The sequence below is a fragment of the Gastrolobium bilobum genome, unplaced genomic scaffold (genome assembly GCF_033153095.1).
Source record: "Gastrolobium bilobum isolate Gb01-03AN ecotype WA unplaced genomic scaffold, APGP_CSIRO_Gbil_v1 utg6129, whole genome shotgun sequence".
Taxonomy (NCBI): domain Eukaryota; kingdom Viridiplantae; phylum Streptophyta; class Magnoliopsida; order Fabales; family Fabaceae; genus Gastrolobium; species Gastrolobium bilobum.
This window is the reverse complement of record NW_026895895.1, coordinates 174,387-192,068: the sequence shown is the minus strand read 5'-3', so window position 1 is coordinate 192,068 and position 17,682 is coordinate 174,387. Positions and strand designations below refer to the sequence as shown.

The window sequence follows — 17,682 nt, the reverse complement described above, 5'->3', positions numbered from 1 at the left end:
TAGGCGTGACTACTCACATCCAATTTGGGCGTGACATCCTGTAATAAATCCGTAAATAGTACGAAAACAACCATAAGTTCATAATTTTTTTATTTAAATTACAATTTTAAGCGTGACCACTCACTCCCAATTTGGGCGTGACATCCTGTAACAGATCCGTAAATAGTATGAAAACAACAATAAATTCATAATTTTTTATTTAAATTACAATCAATTAATCCCCCCCCCCCTATTTTGGTGTTATTATTTTTCTTGGTTCTAATTATAGGTGAGTTTTCGGGTTCTTTTATTGTTATTGTTTTTTTTCTTTCTTGTTTGCAGATTTTTGACTTTTTGAATGGGTGGGATTCTGGATTAACAACCAAGGAAATATGAAAGTTGAGGATGATAAAATTCTGAAGCTTAATTCTCACAATTGATCTTGGCATACAAAGCAGCTTCTTTCGTACACTATTTTAATATAATTGTTTATTAGTACGGTCTTATTGTTGTCAGCTATTTTGTAGTCTTTTTTCTACTAATTTGGTTAATTTTAGTTATTCTTTGCATTTTATTTGTACATAGATTTTTCTTTGCATTTGAGGATAATAAAAATTTGCCATTAGAACTTCTTCGAACGATGTTTCTGGATTTTAGAGTATATGAAGGATCTTCGAAGCTTATTTCATCAGCCATAACACATTAGTGAACCGAACCATTGACTAATCACACAAACAAATAAAATTACTTCATTCAGGTTCAGATTAAAGAGACTCACGAACCATAACGTCTTTTCAATCTCATTATTGGATTTTTGTATCAAATGTTTGGGATTTTTTTTCGAGTAAATATTATTTTTGTTCCTCAGCAAATTTTACGATGCTCGCTTTAGTCTCTAACAAATAAAAAGATTATTCGTGATTCTTAAAAGTTAAAAATGAATCCATTTAGTTAAAATTGTGGTCCCTTACAAATTCAAAAAACATCCACTTTAGTACCACGAATGGACTAAAATGGGTCCACTTTGAATTTTTTAAAAACCACAAATAACCTTTTTATTTGCTAGGGACTAAAGCAGACATCGTAAAATTTGTTGACGACCGAAAATGATATATATATATATTGGTTTGTAAAATGTCAAAGTGTCAAATAGCTCAATTTTTTTTGATATTTTGTTATACAATTAGATCAGTGTGTCAACCGATTCTGAATCCAAATTGGTTTTGCTATAATTTCGAAAAAACAAACCTCGTTTTGATATATTATAAATTTTATTAATCAATAAATTTTTTTTAGTACACATTAATCAATAATTAACTCATGAAAAACCAAGCATACCCCAGTATAAATTTTGATGTCTAAATATAAGATTTATCGTATTGTAAAGGATAATTTTATCAATTATACACATGAGATTTATATGAACAAAAAAAAAAAGAGAGAAAAAAATTGAATTTCACATATTTTTATTTTTATGTGTGTAATACTTCCTTTCAATATTAAGGCAAAACAAACAATAACAAACATTTTTTTTTAAGAGATAAAAATAGTAAGTGTGGGAGAGAGAGTGTGTACAGCTAAGCCAGCAACGCAATGCGACAGGTTTTCTTGGTTAGCGTGAGTTGTATTTTCTGATTTCATTTTTTTAGCGTTTCGGAGGCGAATCGAGCTCCGATGGCGAGCCTGTGGCGCGCGGCGGCTGGCTTGACGGAGAAGCCGAACGACTACGACGGCGTTGAGTTCTGGTCGAACCCGGAGCGCACGGGGTGGCTTACGAAGCAAGGAGAGTACATCAAGACGTGGCGGCGGCGGTGGTTCGTCCTGAAGCAAGGGAAGCTCTTCTGGTTCAAGGACTCCGCCGTCACACGCGCATCCAGGCCACGCGGCGTCATACCGGTGGCGTCCTGCCTCACGGTGAAGGGTGCGGAGGACGTGCTCAACAAGCCCTACGCCTTCGAACTCTCCACGCGCTCCGACACCATGTACTTCATCGCCGATTCGGAGAAGGAGAAGGAGGACTGGATCAACTCCATCGGCCGCTGCATCGTCCAGCACTCCAGATCCGTCACCGATTCCGAGATCGTCGATTACGATAACGCCAAGCGCTGAGAGAACGAATCTTCCAATTTCCATCGCGATTCACTCCTGGTGCGTGATCTTTTTCGATTCTTCAATCCACGCGCCTATGTTTCAGTAAATTGTCTCTTTCTTTTTTATATTGTTAATTATTTCTGTGATTATGTATATTATCAAATTAATTGCCGATCGTATTCATTCTTGTAAGGAAACTGTGTTTATGTACTTGGATTGCTATAGTTTGAATTCTCGTCGATTACATAGATCCAGAGTGGTAGGATTTGCGGCAGTGCAAGTCTTTTAATTGCAAACTTGAAAAATTCTGAGCTCAACAGTTTTTTTCTCATTAGAAACACTTGTTTATAAATTATAGTTTGGCCTCAATCAGAAACCACTTTCACTCCTTTGACATCAAATTTTGTTTCCTTACACTTACTGGAAGCACTCCTATCCTATGGCCTTGATGTGAAGGTTTTATCATTGGCCGATATCACTGTTTTCTTGAAGATATGCTTAAATAACCTTCTTTTTACAAAAATCCTTCCCAATATACAGACCCTCAAGACCTTGAACAAGCATTAAATTTTCATAATTTGTTTGTGTAGAGCATTGTAGGAGCAACCGAGTTGATCATTCTTGTTGGTCTTAACAGGGTAGCAAGAAGGTTCAAACTTGAAATCTCTTAAAATCTCTGGTGTCTTTAATACTAGGTCATTCTTAATTACTTTAATATGTTATTTATTCTCAGCAATCCATTGTAAAATTAAAAAAAGAAAAAAGTAGAAACAAAACATGAGTGATCATTATTTGGGAAGAACCTTTCTTTATTTTTGTTATTTTATTCATAAGCAATCCCTTTGTACAGTGTTTAGATGCAGCTTCCCTCAGCAAAACCTACTCATTGAGTTGAGTTCAGTTCTCCATTTATATTGGCAGTAGGAACGACCGAAATTTCAGTTTAAAATTCAAGCCAAGTGATCTAGTACGAGACACTGATACAAAGCATCGGAAGACATAAACAGTTATTTTGAGCTCTTTTTATTCCTTTCTCTCCCTATTCCTAAACTTCTCTCTATTCTGCAAGTACTTGAAATCTTCGCCGATATAAATTATAATCAACACCTGAGCAACAAGTCAGGATGTTGAGAAGATTGCGGTGCTTTATCTTTCTCAGAGCTTTGCATTCAGAATTTCAGATATGAAACTCTTTGTGGCCCCACGTGTTTCAAGATTTAAAACCTTAACAGCAACTGGTCTTTCGAATTGGAGGAGTACAGAACCAAAGTTTCCTGTGCATATTAAATTGAATGAAGAAAATCCATGGGTTGCTTCATATAGCTCTCCTTAAGAAATCCTCAAGTACCTATTTTGTAGAGACGACGAAGAAGATAACTTTTTGGGCTTTTTCCTTAGATAGTAGATACTGATAAAAACTATAGAAAGTGATCAAAACCCAACAAATTACAATGATTAGGATGACTTTCTTTTTAAGCGACCTCGTGTTTCTTGGTGGGCGACCAAGGGCATGCAGGCAGCTTCAGTTGAGGTATCCCCTCACAAAGATCCTTATTTCCTACGAGTGAAAGTGCTGTGACGTCATTAAAGACACTTCCAATGGGAACCTCACCATTGAGATGGTTAAAAGACAGGTCCAAAGTATTAAAAAATCTTAGGTTTTCTAGTTCACGGGGGATTGTGCTTGAGAAGTTGTTTGTTAGAAAGGTCTAAGATTTCGAGGGATATTATAGAGCCCAAGAATGAATGTTTACTTCCATTGAAGAAGTTTCTTTCCAGCACGAGCTGTGATAATACCAAACAAGCACCAAGTTCCATGGGAATTTCACCGGACAACTTTTTTTTTTTTTTTTTAAGTACAGCACCGGACAACTTATTTGCAGATAGATATAATGTGGAAAGGTGCTTGAAGTTCCAAACTCTGAAGGAATGGAACCAGTTAAGATGTCGTTGGATAAGTCAAGATTAGTTATATCACCACTTAAGTTGTTCCCAGAAACATCAAATGTCTGCACCTGGGTGCAGTATTTGAGGGTAAAAGGAATGCTTCCTTCAAATTTATTGTTATCCAGATAAACTTCAGATAACATAGTAAGATTGTCAATGGCAGAAGGAATATTACCAGATAATTTGTTTTCTTCCAAGGCCAATCTTCCTAGTTTTTTAAGCTTTCCTATTGAATCTGGAATTGTTCCCTCAAGGAAATTGACTGTTATGGTAAAGATATTTAATCCGATTAGTTGTCCAATTCCTTCATGTATCATTCCAGATATTTGGTTGTTCTCCATGGTAAGCTCATTAAGATGGGTAGACAAGTTACATATAAGATCTGGCAACACACCACCAAATCTAGCTTATCAGTCTCTGAACTCAAAGCAAGAACAACTGTAGTTGGTATCATGTACATCAAGGTTTGTGAAACAATAATAAGAAGAAACATCATCAAGAGGCATCATTTTGCTATTGGCAGATAAGTGCATTATGCTCAAATGAAGTAGGATCTTCATAGGAGATCTAAACTACTGATCGAATTTCTTTCTTACTTTAAAATAAAAAAGAAGGCAAAAATAGGTGATGGTGTTGATATCTAAATGAGAAAGTTTTATATATAAATAACATGAGGTAGGATATTCATATTACCAATTTTTTTTACTATCACTCAATTACCACTCTAATCACCATTGGATTTAAAAGTTATTTTTTCTTTTCTCTCTCTTCATTTAACTTTTACTCTAATCGAATGGTGATTAGAGTGACAGTGGAGTGATAGTAGAAAAAATTGATAGTACGAATATCCTACTTCAAATAAAATTACCGTATTGAAAATACATTTATCTCAAAATAGAAGACATTCAGCATTTTGAAAGCAACCTCTTGAAATTTTTTGAATCTGCTACCCGCTTGAATTTCTTAAGCTTTTTAAAACCTACAAATGTCATTCTCTACTGATTATGTTAAAATAAGTTATCACATTACTTGCTTGGGTTGATTAACGTAAAGGAAATTTTAAATTTTCTCCTTTTTTACTTTTCAAAAAATAGGAAATTTTATAATTGATTATAAAAATTAAATTGAAAAAAATTATGATTCTATGTAAGTAATGTCAGCAAATCAGAGATTATTATGCTTATTAACAAATAATTATAAGAAGTGTGATGAAAGGTTTTTGTTTAACTTATGTGTGAAGTAGTCGATTTAGAAGCTTAAGAAAATTTAAGAACTTGTCTTTCGGATTTAAAAGTATAATAAAATTAGATACAGTTTAAATCGGTTTGAGTAACTTTTTTTTAAAAATCTTTGTAATTCAATATTAGCATGTACGCCTGAGTGGCTATTGGAATTGGACCATTAACTGGTCCAGTTCATTGATCGGCCATGCATACAACTCTCGGTGAATTGGCCATAAACATTATCAAGTTTTTGGTTGAACCGGTATTTGAAAATTGTTATAAAATATTCTATAACATTACACTTATATTCTTGGAATTCCAATCTTGCAGATAAAGGAAGAGAAGTAATATGCTAAGCATTTATATCACTTTAGTTATCATATTATTTTTATTTATATATTTATCATATATTTAATTAAAGTATTAGGGGTTCAAAATAACCAGTCTTATAACAAGGGTGACAAATTGACTCCTTTCCCAAATTTTGATTTCTCACGCGCAAAACAAAGACTGCCGTGTGACTAGGAGTCAATCAATGAGTCAATGACCATCGTTGCGTGTTACTTGCGCGTCAATATATAAGAAACTGCTATGCATCAAGGAATTGTGATTTGCAACCAAAGGTGGTAGCTCAGCTTGGTGCATGAGAATTAAGCAGGTAGGGGTGAGAGCATGAGTTCGAATTTCTTCAGTACCACATTTGGGATGAGTTTAAAGTCTTAATCCTGGACCTGCCCCGAATCGGGGATTAGTTGCGAAGCAATGAACCGATTGGAATATTTCCACAAAAAAAAAGGAATTGTGATTTGCATGTTTTGAATTTGGGTTAGGATCATTTTACACCAGTGTAAGTTACACTCTTAATCTTGTCCGTTAATCCCACTTATATCTAAGGGCTCAAATTTTTTAGTAATGTGAGCTATTGGATACAAGTGGATCAATGGTCAAGATTGAGTGTAAGACTTCTAACTCTTACACCGGTGTAAGAATATCCTGCCCCTTTGAATTTTAATTGGTATATAAATTAAGTTTCTTCAATAAATAATATATTTAAATGGTAAAACATGTAATCAAATTAGGGATAAATTATATTTACAACATTTTTTTTCTTACAACCATTTTTATAATTATTGGATCAAAATTAAATCAACAACTCTCATCTGATGTCATTTCGTAAACATTTTAATTCAATAACAATAAAAATGGTTGTAAGAAATTATAAGAAAAAAAGAAGTTGTAAATATAATGTCTCTGGTTAAATTATGTTTTAACATAAATTTTTGTCTCAATCTCTTTTTCTAGGCATTTGAATTTTAAATCGTTAGTTAAATTGGTATAATTCGTTACCAATTGATCCACATTCTAAGTGAAGTAAAGCCACCTTGTTGAGTAGAGTTCAGTTCTGCATTTGTATTGGCAATAGGAAAGACCAAATATTTCAAATATAAATTCAAGCAAAATCCATTTCTAATACTAGACACCGATACAAAGGATAGGATAATAAGAACACAAACAGTTACTTTGAGCACTTTATTTTCTTTTCTCTCCCTCCTAAACTTCTCTCTAATCTGCAAGCACATGCTAATATTTGTTGACCACACTTATATTCTATAGATTGGTTAAAGTAGAAGTCTACGGAAACTGGTGCATCATTACATAGGAATTGTAGTAACGCAGGTAATTTCTTATTACAACAATGGTTCCTAGCGGGGCAGCTTCTGTTTAATTGCAAGCAACTCCATTATAACATCTTTTATACACATTCTCTGAGCGGGGAATTCGGCAGAACATGCAACCCCAATCCTAGCAAAAGACACCAGACACTCCCTAATGTTGTCTTCTATATTTTTTTGTTGCATCACGTCTCTCCGTTCTTCAACAAATGACATAACCAAAAATGAATCCACTATCTCAATAATTCCTTCTGGAATTGCTCTCTTGCAGAAATTGTGTAGGCTTAGACCCTCACCGAACATGCTATCTGTTGGTTTCATTCCGGTGAGCATCTCCAAAAGAAGAATCCCATAGCTGTAGATATCTCCTTGTGGTGATACTGGGCCACCTGCACCATACTCTGTTCCAACAACAATTATTCAGACAAAAAAGAAGAGTATATCAAATTCAGTCACATGTTGAGTATGAACGAATCATTTTTAGTAGAATGAATTTGAAGGGATCGATTGTCATAGTCAACGTTAAAAACTACAATCCTGTCTAATCTAAATGACGACAAATTTACTAAAAAAACACGAAGTAAACATGCAAGATAACTTTTACTGTTGATTCTACACAAGGTTATTCACAAGCATATGTGAAACATTTTAAAGGATAGGAAGGGATCAAAAGCACTTTACCTAGGGGAATATATCCAATGGTTCCCTTAACTGCAGAGGAGCTAACTTGATCTCTATTGGCTCGCCCCATGTCCCCATGAAGTAGCCTAGCTAACCCAAAGTCTCCCAAGTGGGCAACAATGTCATCGTCAAGAAGAACGTTGCTTGGCTTTATATCACAGTGAATTACAGCTTGCTCGGAATCACGATGAAGATATTCCAATGCGAGGGCTACGTCTAGAGCAATATTTAACCTTTGTAAAAGGTTGAGATTTATATTTCTAGACTCGCGATGTTCATTGCTGTGCAACAAGCTGTCTAGACTTCCATTAGGCATGAACTCAAAAACTATAGCCTTGAAATCTTCACCATTATAATCAACACTTGAACAATAGGTCAGGATATTGAGAAGATTTGGGTGCTTGATCTTTCCCAGAGCTTTGCATTCAGCCTTGAAACTCTTTGATGCCCCACGTCTTTCAAGATTCAACACCTTAACAGCAATCGGTCTTTCAAAATGGAGAAGAATTCCTTTGTATACAGAACCAAAGCTTCCCGTGCCCACTAAATTGGATGAAGAAAATCCGTCGGTTGCTTCATGTAACTGTCCATACGACACCCCCAAGTACTTATTTTGCAGAGATAATGAAGAACATAACTTTTTGGGCTTTTTCCTGAGATAGAAGATACTAATAGATCCAATGAAAGAGATCAAAACCCCGCCAATTACAATGATGAGGATAACTTTATTTTTAAGAGACCTATTGTGTTTCTTTGAGGGCGACCTAGAGCATGCAGCCAGCTTCAATTGAGGTATGCCCCCACAGAGATCCTTATTTCCAATAAGTGAAAATGCTGTGATGTTTTTAAAGACACCTCCTACGGGAACCTCACCATAAAGATGGTTAAAAGACAAGTCCAAAGTATTCAACAATATAAGCTTTTCTAGTTCACGGGGGATTGTGCTTGAGAAGTTATTGTGAGAAAGGTCTAAGATTTCGAGGGATATTAAAGAGCCCAAGAAAGAAGGTATACTTCCACTGAAGAAATTTCTCCCCAGCACGAGCTCAGCTAATGCCAAACAAACGCCAAGTTCAATGGGAATTTCACCGGACAACTTATTTGCGGATAGATATAATATGGAAAGGTGCTTGAAGTTTCCAAACTCTGAAGGAATAGAACCAGTGAAAGAGTTGTTGGATAAGTCAAGATTTATTAAACCGTCTAGATGGCCAAATGTTTGATTAGGTATATCACCACTTAAGTTGTTGTCAGAAACACTAAATGACTGCATCTGAGTGCAATATCTAAGGGTAAGTGGAATGCTTCCTTCAAATTTATTGGCGCTTAGATAAACTTCAGATAACATAGTAAGATTGCCAATAGAAGTAGGAATATGATAAGACCCAACCCAACAAACCCAAGCCCAGTCAAGTTTATAAGAGGGACAAGCAAAGAAGAGTTTGGTTGGCCACTTAAGTTGCTGATGAAAGCCCAATCCACCAAGGCCCAATCCCAATTACTGACTCAGCAAACCAATTGGCAATTCTGTTGCAACAGAATGGTGGAACGCACGAGGACGTGAGTGGAGGAAATAAAGGAACGATGCTGTTGAGGGGGGAGGGCATCGAGAATCTGAATTGAGAACTTTGGACCTTGGGAGAGAGTGGAGCCTCTCCAACTGCTTCACAATTATCATTTCCTTTCTGCTTTGTAATTTCAATTCCAGTATTTCTATTTTGTTGAAGTGTAATGAAGAAATGAGCTATGTGACTCTGTAATTTCCCTTTCATGCTTGTTACTGTTGTTAAGACTGAAGAGTGGTTGTTGTAATACTGTTTCTGGACAGATTATAATCAATATAGTTGCATTTCGTATTATTGTTCTATTTGTTTTAGTGTGATTGTTGGCTGGTCTGTATCAAATTGGTATCAGAGCTCCGATCTAGGAGCTCTGTGGAATGGTTGTCACCAGGAACATGGAAAATCGAATTGAAGCTATGGAGGAAAGGCTGCGCAGGAATGAGGCTCAAAATGTTGAGATACTCAGGAGGGTGGAAACTAGCGAAACAGGAATCGCAGAGATCATTCGTAGACTGGAAGAAATGGCTAGGCCACGACGGAATGGTTCTCACGAAGAGAATGACGGATTAAATAGAGAAAACCCCGGGTTTCACGGACGGAGGTTTAACCCAGCAACCTCTATGTCCCGTCGCTTAGAGATCCCTCTGTTCAGCGGCGAGGACGCATACGGATGGGTAAATAGAGTGGAAAGGTACTTTAACGTCAATGGAATGATGGAAGACGACAAGTTAGCTTCCGTTATGGTGGCGTTGGAAGGGGAAGCCTTGCAGTGGTATCTATGGTGGGAAATAAACAACCCAAATGTGAGCTGGGAATTTTTCCGGCGAGAAGTGTTGAGTAGGTTCCAACCAGAGGCTCTAGACAACCCTTATAGGGCTCTGTATACGATGAAGCAGACAGGTACGATGGCAGAGTTCCGAAGCGACTTTGAGAAGGTGATTGGAGCTTTACGTTTTGATGATGAAGATGTGTTGAAGGGGGCATGGCTCAATGGAGTCAGGGGCAGCGTTCGTGAGGAGTTAATGATGAACCCAGACATCAGCCTCTCTGAGATGATGAAGTTCTCTCTCAAAATCGAACGGAGAAATGATGCGCTGAAGGAGGAAGGTGTGGGGGCCGTGGGACGATACGGGCCCGTTGGGTCAGGAAAGGGTAATCAAACCCAACGCAATTGGGCTGGACACTATGCCAACAAAGGAGGACAATGGAGCGGGTCGAGTACACTTACTTCCCCTCAACCGGGTCGGAGTACGGGTCAAACTAATTTCACAAATGCACATCAGTCACCTAGGGCACCAAACGATGAGCAAGTAAGAATGGCGGCCACGAAGGGTACCCCTAACACCACCACTCCAAGCGGCGGTGCTGGGCTGGCGACCGAAGGTCAAGCAAGCAGCAACCGGCGACTCTCGCCGGCGGAGGTCAGGGAACGTCAAGCCCAGGGACTTTGCTTTACATGTAACGGGCGGTGGAATCCCTCTCATAAGTGTCCGTTCAAACAGCTTCAGGTGATGATCGTAGAGGAAGATGGTGGAGACGGAGAGAAGGCAGTCGAGGCCGAGTTCACCGAACCAGAAGTAGAAGGTTCGCCAGAGGGAGATGAAGCAACACCCGTACACCTATCCTTACAATCTTTGCTAGGGCTCGCTTCAAACCAAACACTTAAGGTTTGGGGGGACATTCAAGGTTCGAAGGTCATCGTGATGGTGGATTGTGGAGCCTCGAGCAATTTCATAGGAAGAGGTGTGGCAGAGAGACTTGGTTTATGCGTGACCGCAACCCAGTCTTACAACGTGGAGGTTGGGGACGGACATATAGTCTGTTGTCAAGGGGTGTGCAAGGAGGTGAGTGTCTCACTTCAGGGTACCATTATTGTTCAAGATCTTTACATATTCGATTTGGGGAGTGCAGACGTTGTGTTAGGGCTGGAGTGGCTGACCCAACTCGGTGAGGTCAAAGCAAATTTCAAGGACCTCACTCTGAAGTATGTGAGTGGAGATAAGGAAGTAACCATCAAGGGAGACCCATCGTTGTTCCGTTCTGAGGCATCATTGAAATCCGTGGTTAAAGCCTTGCATGACCAAGGTCAAGGATTCTTCTTGCAATCAGAGGAGGAGGAGCGAACAAGGGATAGCTTGCCGTGGGAAGCCTTGGATGGGTTGCTGGCCGAGTTCGAGGTTGTCTTTCAGAAGCTACATGGGCTACCACCCCGGAGGGATCAAGATCACGCAATCAATCTGAAGCCAGGAAGCGTGCCACCCAATATACGACCGTACAGGTACCCCCACTACCAAAAATCTAAAATAGAAACTTTGGTGGCTGAGTTATTAGGAGATGGGTTGATTAGACCAAGCACCAGTCCCTATTCCAGCCCAATGATCCTTGTCAAGAAAAAGGACGGGAGCTGGAGGGTCTGTGTTGACTACAGGGCCCTGAACAAACTGATCATCCCAGATAAATTTCCCATTCCTGTCGTTGATGAGCTGCTGGATGAGCTTGGGGGGTCAGTGGTTTTTTCCAAACTCGACTTGAAGTCCGGGTTCCATCAAATCAGGATGCGTGAGGAAGATATACCTAAAACAGCTTTTAGGACGCATCAAGGGCATTACGAGTACTTGGTAATGCCCTTTGGCTTGACGAACGCCCCTTCTTCATTCCAGGCTCTTATGAATGACGTTCTTCGACCTTTTCTGAGGAAGTTTGCGCTTGTGTTCTTTGATGATATAATGATATACAGCAAAAGCAAAGAGGAACATTTGGGGCATTTGCGTTTGGTGTTCGAAGTTTTACGGTCTCATTCTTTGGTATGCAACAGGAAGAAATGCAGCTTTGGTAAGGATCAGATGGAGTATTTGGGGCATGTTATAACAGCCCAAGGAGTTAGTGCCGATCCAAAAAAGGTCTAGGCGATGAGAGAGTGGCCAGTGCCCAAGAATATCAAGGGGTTGAGAGGTTTTCTGGGACTCACAGGGTACTACCGGAGGTTTGTGCAAGACTATGGGAAGCTTGCAAAGCCTTTGACAGAGTTACTCAGGAAAGACGCCTTCCAGTGGACTACTGAAGCAGAGCAGACCTTCGAACTATTAAAGGAGAAGATGTGTACGGTGCCTGTTTTGGCAATGCCTGACTTTGCCAAGCTGTTCACCGTGGTGACAGATGCTTCAGGAAAGGGGATAGGGGCTGTTTTGATGCAAGATAACAGGCCCATCGCGTTTTTGAGTCAAGGTTTCTCATCAAGAGCGCAAGGAAAATCGGTATATGAGAAAGAGCTCATGGCCATAGTCTTTGCGGTGCAGAAATGGAAGCACTACCTGATGGGGAGACACTTTATCATCAAATCGGACCAAAAGAGCTTGAAGTTTTTGACAGATCAAGCTGTACTAAATGAGGATCAACAAAAGTGGGCTGTGAAATTACTTGGGTTTGACTTTGAGATTCAGTATTACCCGGGCAAGGAAAATTTAGTTGCTGATGCGCTCTCTAGACAAGAGCAGCTGGCCAGTATCACTCGGCTTCAGCTACCAGCGTTGGAGGATTTAGAATCTGAACTGCACGCGGACAGTAGGCTAAGGAGCATTGTGCAAAACCTGCTCTTGGATAAACAAGCTCACCCAGGATTTTCGTTGAGGGAGGGCAAGTTGTATTACAATGAGAGGTTAGTTTTACCAAAAACTTCAAGATTTATTTCTACCTTACTTCATGAATTCCATGACTCCAAATTTGGAGGACATTCTGGATACTTCCGAACATATAAGAGGCTGGATGGTTTGGTCTATTGGGAAGGTATGAAACGGACAGTCCAGAATTATGTGGCAGCCTGCGTTATTTGCCAACAAAGTAAGGCCCAGAACTTGACCCCAGCAGGGCTGTTACAACCTTTGCCAATTCCGGACAAGGTTTGGGCTGATATATCGATGGATTTCATCGGGGGATTGCCCAAAGCTATGGGATTTGATACGATCCTAGTTGTCGTGGATCGCCTCACTAAGTATGCACATTTTCTGCCTCTTAAACACCCCTATACAGCCAAAGATGTTGCTGAATTATTTGTGAAAGAGGTCGTGCGACTTCATGGGTTTCCTGCCACCATTGTCTCAGATAGAGATAGAGTCTTCATGAGCTCTTTTTGGGCAGATCTATTCAAAAGTGCAGGCACCAAATTACACTATAGCACGGCCTACCATCCCCAAACTAATGGCCAAACCGAAGTAGTCAATAGGTGTTTGGAAGTTTACTTGAGATGTTTCTGCGGGCCCAAGCCCAAACAATGGGTTAAATGGATCCCTTGGGCCGAGTATTGGTACAACACCACCTACAAAGACACTACAGGCATGACCCCATTTAAGGCTCTCTATGGCCGAGACCCACCTCACCTGTTGAAGGGAGAGCATTATTCTTCTTCAGTTGATGCTCTCTCTAACTCATTAGATGCCAGGGATCAAATACTCATTGATCTGAAACAGAATCTTGTACAGGCCCAGGACCGCATGACTGTCCATGCTAACCAGCATCGCAGGGATGTCAGTTTTGCTCCAGGAGATCTTGCTTATCTAAGGCTTCAGCCTTATAGGCTGAAGACTATTGCCCGGAGGGTCAATGAGAAACTAAGCCCCAGATATTATGGACCCTATGTGGTTTTGGAGAAGATTGGGGAAGCAGCTTACAAACTTCAGCTGCCCCAAGGTTGTCTGGTCCATCCGGTTTTCCACGTCTCTCTACTCAAAAAAGCCATAACTCCAATACCCAATGCTCAGCCTTTACCTGCTGCTCTCTCGGCAGATTGGGAGCTCTGTGTGGAGCCAGAAAGGTTGGTTCAATGGCGGCTGTCCAGTAACGGAGACTTGCAGGTACTTCTCAAGTGGCTGCACCTTCCTGAGTTTGAAAACTCGTGGGAGCCATTTGATGTCATCAACACCCAATTCCCTCACTTCCACCTTGAGGACAAGGTGCTTCAATTGGGGGGGAGTATTGATAAGACCCAACCCAACAAACCCAAGCCCAGTCAAGTTTATAAGAGGGACAAGCAAAGAAGAGTTTGGTTGGCCACTTAAGTTGCTGATGAAAGCCCAATCCACCAAGGCCCAATCCCAATTACTGACTCAGCAAACCAATTGGCAATTCTGTTGCAACAGAATGGTGGAACGCACGAGGACGTGAGTGGAGGAAATAAAGGAACGATGCTGTTGAGGGGGGAGGGCACCTTGAGTCTGAATTGAGAATCTTGTGACTTAGGAGAGAGTGAAGCCTCTCTAATAGCTTCACACTATCATTTCATTTCTGTCTGTAATTTCAATTCTAGTATTTCATTTGTTAACTTGTAATACGTCGATGAACTACGTAACTCTACTGTTGATTCATTCTGGTTATTGTAATTGGTGTTAAGGCGCATGGTTGAGAGACTGATTCTGGTTATATAAATACATTCCAATTTCATTCTAGTTCATCATTCCATTTGATTATTGTAATTGTTGGTTGGTCCTTATCACAACCTGATCTCTCTTCTTGACAGTTTCTATGCATCACGGCTACACTTGCGGTATTTCAAATAGTCAACCTTTTTATTTTCTCTAATTCGTTGTCAAAATTGGGTGGATGTGTTTAATTTCTTTATTTGTTGAAGATATAAAAGCATTTATGGACCTTCACATAATAACTCAGGCTTTTAGGAGTTGATCTTTGCAAATGTGTCAGATTATATGACTAAGTGATCAAGAGTTCGACCATTGTCACCTCCATTCTTCATAAATGGGTTGAATTTCAACAAAAGGTAAAGTTAGACATGTTCATTATCCATATTACAATCCCAATGCACTCCTTAAGTTAAACATGTGCATTACCCACGTTACAAGCCCAATGCACTCCGGCACCATGCTACAAGCCCAACAGAATTTTGCATGAAGGAACATGTTAGACATACAAAATCATTCATAGACTTTTACCTAAATAGCTTAAGCTTTTAGTATTTATGGACCTTCACCTAATAACTCAAGCTTTAAAAGTTGATCTTTTGCTCATTGCCACCTTTATTCTTCATAAAAGGGTTGAATTTCGATACAAGGTAAAGTTAGACATGTGCATTATTCATATTACAATCCCAATGCACTCCTAAAGTTAGACTTGCGCATTATCCGTATTACAAGCTCAATGCACTCCCACACCATGCTACAAGCCCAACGAAATTTTGCGTGAACAAACGTGTTAGAAATACAAAATCAATCATAGACCTTTACCTATATAGCTTAAGCTTTTACTAGTTATGGACCTTCACCTAATAACTCGGGCTTTTAAGATTAGAGCTTATATGACTAGATGGCCAAGAGTTTGACCATTGCCACCTCCATTCTTCATAAATGGGTTGAATTTCAATACAAGGTAAAGTTAGACGCGTGCATTTTACAATCCCAATGCACTCCTAAAGTTAGACTTGCGCATTATCCATGTTACAAGCTCGATGCACACCTACACCATGCTACAAGCCCAATGGAATTTTGCATGAAAAAACGTGTTAGATATACAAAATCAATCATATACCTTTACCTAAATAGCTTTTAGTATAATTGGTCTTTAACACTTTGATCCAATTCAAGCTCAAGTACGTAATCAGATATGGGAAATGGAAAATCATAGAAAACTATTACATTTCTACCTTCTAGGTATTTCATGCTTGAAGAGGTTTAGATACATAGGCTCTATCCATTAAGATAATGATGTTTTAAGAAGGTATATTGGGACTTACGGAAGGACATATATTTCTAGTAATGATTTTGCTCAACTTGTTGATTGGAGAAGATAGGTATTTCCATTTGTTTTGCTTAAATTGGAAATTTCTATATCATTTAAATATTTGTATATTGCCTTCACCCCATCCTGGAAACACCCTATTTGCAATTATACAAGGGTAAGGCTGCGTACAAAGATTGCATTCACCCCACTCTCGCTGATCGAAGTTTAATGATAAGTGATCTTTGAATATTTGAAGATATACTAGGACTAATATTAAAAACAAAACAATCAAGAAAATGAAAATATAAGAAGAAATAGCGAAAATTACAAAAGGAATTATGGATTAAATTATTTCCAATTTAGGAATAATTAACCACTCATGAAGCTAATTAAGTCAATAAGTGGTTACTCATTAAACACAAAGTGGGTGACAAGCATTTGAATTTTAGCTCTTCCAAAATTACGTATGTTTTTATCAAGAATTTCATACTAGTAATTTTTCCGGAAAAAGAATGTAGTATGTTCAACTAGCTATTAGGGCGAGCCTTCGAGTAGCGGTAAGGTTGCTCATTTGTAACCAGAAGATCACATATTTGAGTCTGGGAAACAATCTCTTCAAAAAACATACAAGGATAAGGCTACACACAATCAACCTTCACCTGTACTCTCCCAATGTCAGGGTACCTCGACTAACTATGCACCAAGGTTTTCCCTTTATTTAACTCATTGTTGGCTACATTTTCATTTATGACTGCATCTATATTTAATATAATTCATTTGAATTGTATGAAGTGTAAAATATATAATGATTTGTTAAAATATTTTTTAAAAAGAATTAATTTTCAAGGCCAAGGCAGAACTTTTGGCTGACGTCTGCCCAAAGCCGAAAGGTAAGGAAGTTGGGGACATGATGACAAGGGAGCCGGCGACCGAAGCCTCGGTGAACGGCGAACGTAACTATAACGGTCCTAAAGTAGCGAAATTCTTTGTTGGATAAGTTCTGACTTGCACGAAAGGCGTAACAATTTGGGCACTATCTTGGAGAGAGGCTCGGTGAAAGTGTTAATATTTTTTTTCCCATTCCATTACTCTCTTAATTTGATATACCAAACTTAGGACTAGAATGAAAAGGTCATTCATTTCTTAACCATACAACACATGCCAAGAGAATATTCTCATCCCCAATAGGAATCATTCAAGCAATCAAACAAGTGGAACTGAAAAAGAAAATAATTGAATGCAAATGATCACAAAAATTAAAGTATCAGATACTAGTTACATCAAAGTCCACAAGCCAATATTAGATTAATCCACAAAGAAGCAAAAGGTAAGTAAATAATAAATATAATGGTAAAGGAATACATCCAGAACGCATTTGGGATAGAGGGTATAGGAGGGAAATAGAATGGAAGGTAAATTTTTCATATTCTCTAATTTAAGAACTTTTTCAAATAAAAGGAATAAAATTATTGATTATCATGAAACCTTCCAATCATCCCTTATTCATTTTTTATCAACACCATATAACTTTCTCAATTCAAAAAATGAAAACTTTACCCTCCCTTCCCTCTCCCTCCAATACCATCCATTGAGTAAAACGATAAAAAATGAAGTTGTTGTGAAAAACAGCCTCTGTAAGAGCCATCTATTCGTCTTAATCAGGCATATAAAAGCCATGCCAACAATTCTAGTCTACTATTACCATAGCCTACCTCCACAACCAAAAATCCCAAGCACATCCCTTTGGATATTGAAATGACCAGATTGTTGAGATCAACCATTGCCCTAACTCTAATCACCACA

At 38.8% G+C, this 17,682-nt stretch overlaps 2 protein-coding genes and 1 pseudogene across 2 annotated transcripts; 1 reads left to right on the top strand and 2 right to left on the bottom strand.

The window, feature by feature from the left end:
- The first annotated feature begins 1,529 nt into the window (after positions 1-1,529).
- LOC133296693 (pleckstrin homology domain-containing protein 1) lies at positions 1,530-2,314 on the top strand. The gene has a single exon (XM_061495745.1). The coding sequence runs from the start codon at positions 1,654-1,656 to the stop codon at positions 2,086-2,088; it is 435 nt and encodes a 144-aa protein (XP_061351729.1). The 5' UTR covers positions 1,530-1,653; the 3' UTR covers positions 2,089-2,314.
- Positions 2,315-3,225: 911 nt separating this feature from the next.
- On the bottom strand, positions 3,226-5,009 carry LOC133296715 (putative receptor-like protein kinase At3g47110; annotated as a pseudogene).
- Positions 5,010-6,943: 1,934 nt separating this feature from the next.
- On the bottom strand, positions 6,944-9,092 carry LOC133296714 (probable LRR receptor-like serine/threonine-protein kinase At3g47570; the record flags this gene model as incomplete). Its single annotated transcript, XM_061495767.1, has 2 exons — positions 6,944-7,314; positions 7,595-9,092. Coding segments are annotated over 2 exons (1,869 nt in total), but the record flags the coding sequence as incomplete, so codon positions are not given.
- Between the last annotated feature and the right edge of the window lie 8,590 nt (positions 9,093-17,682).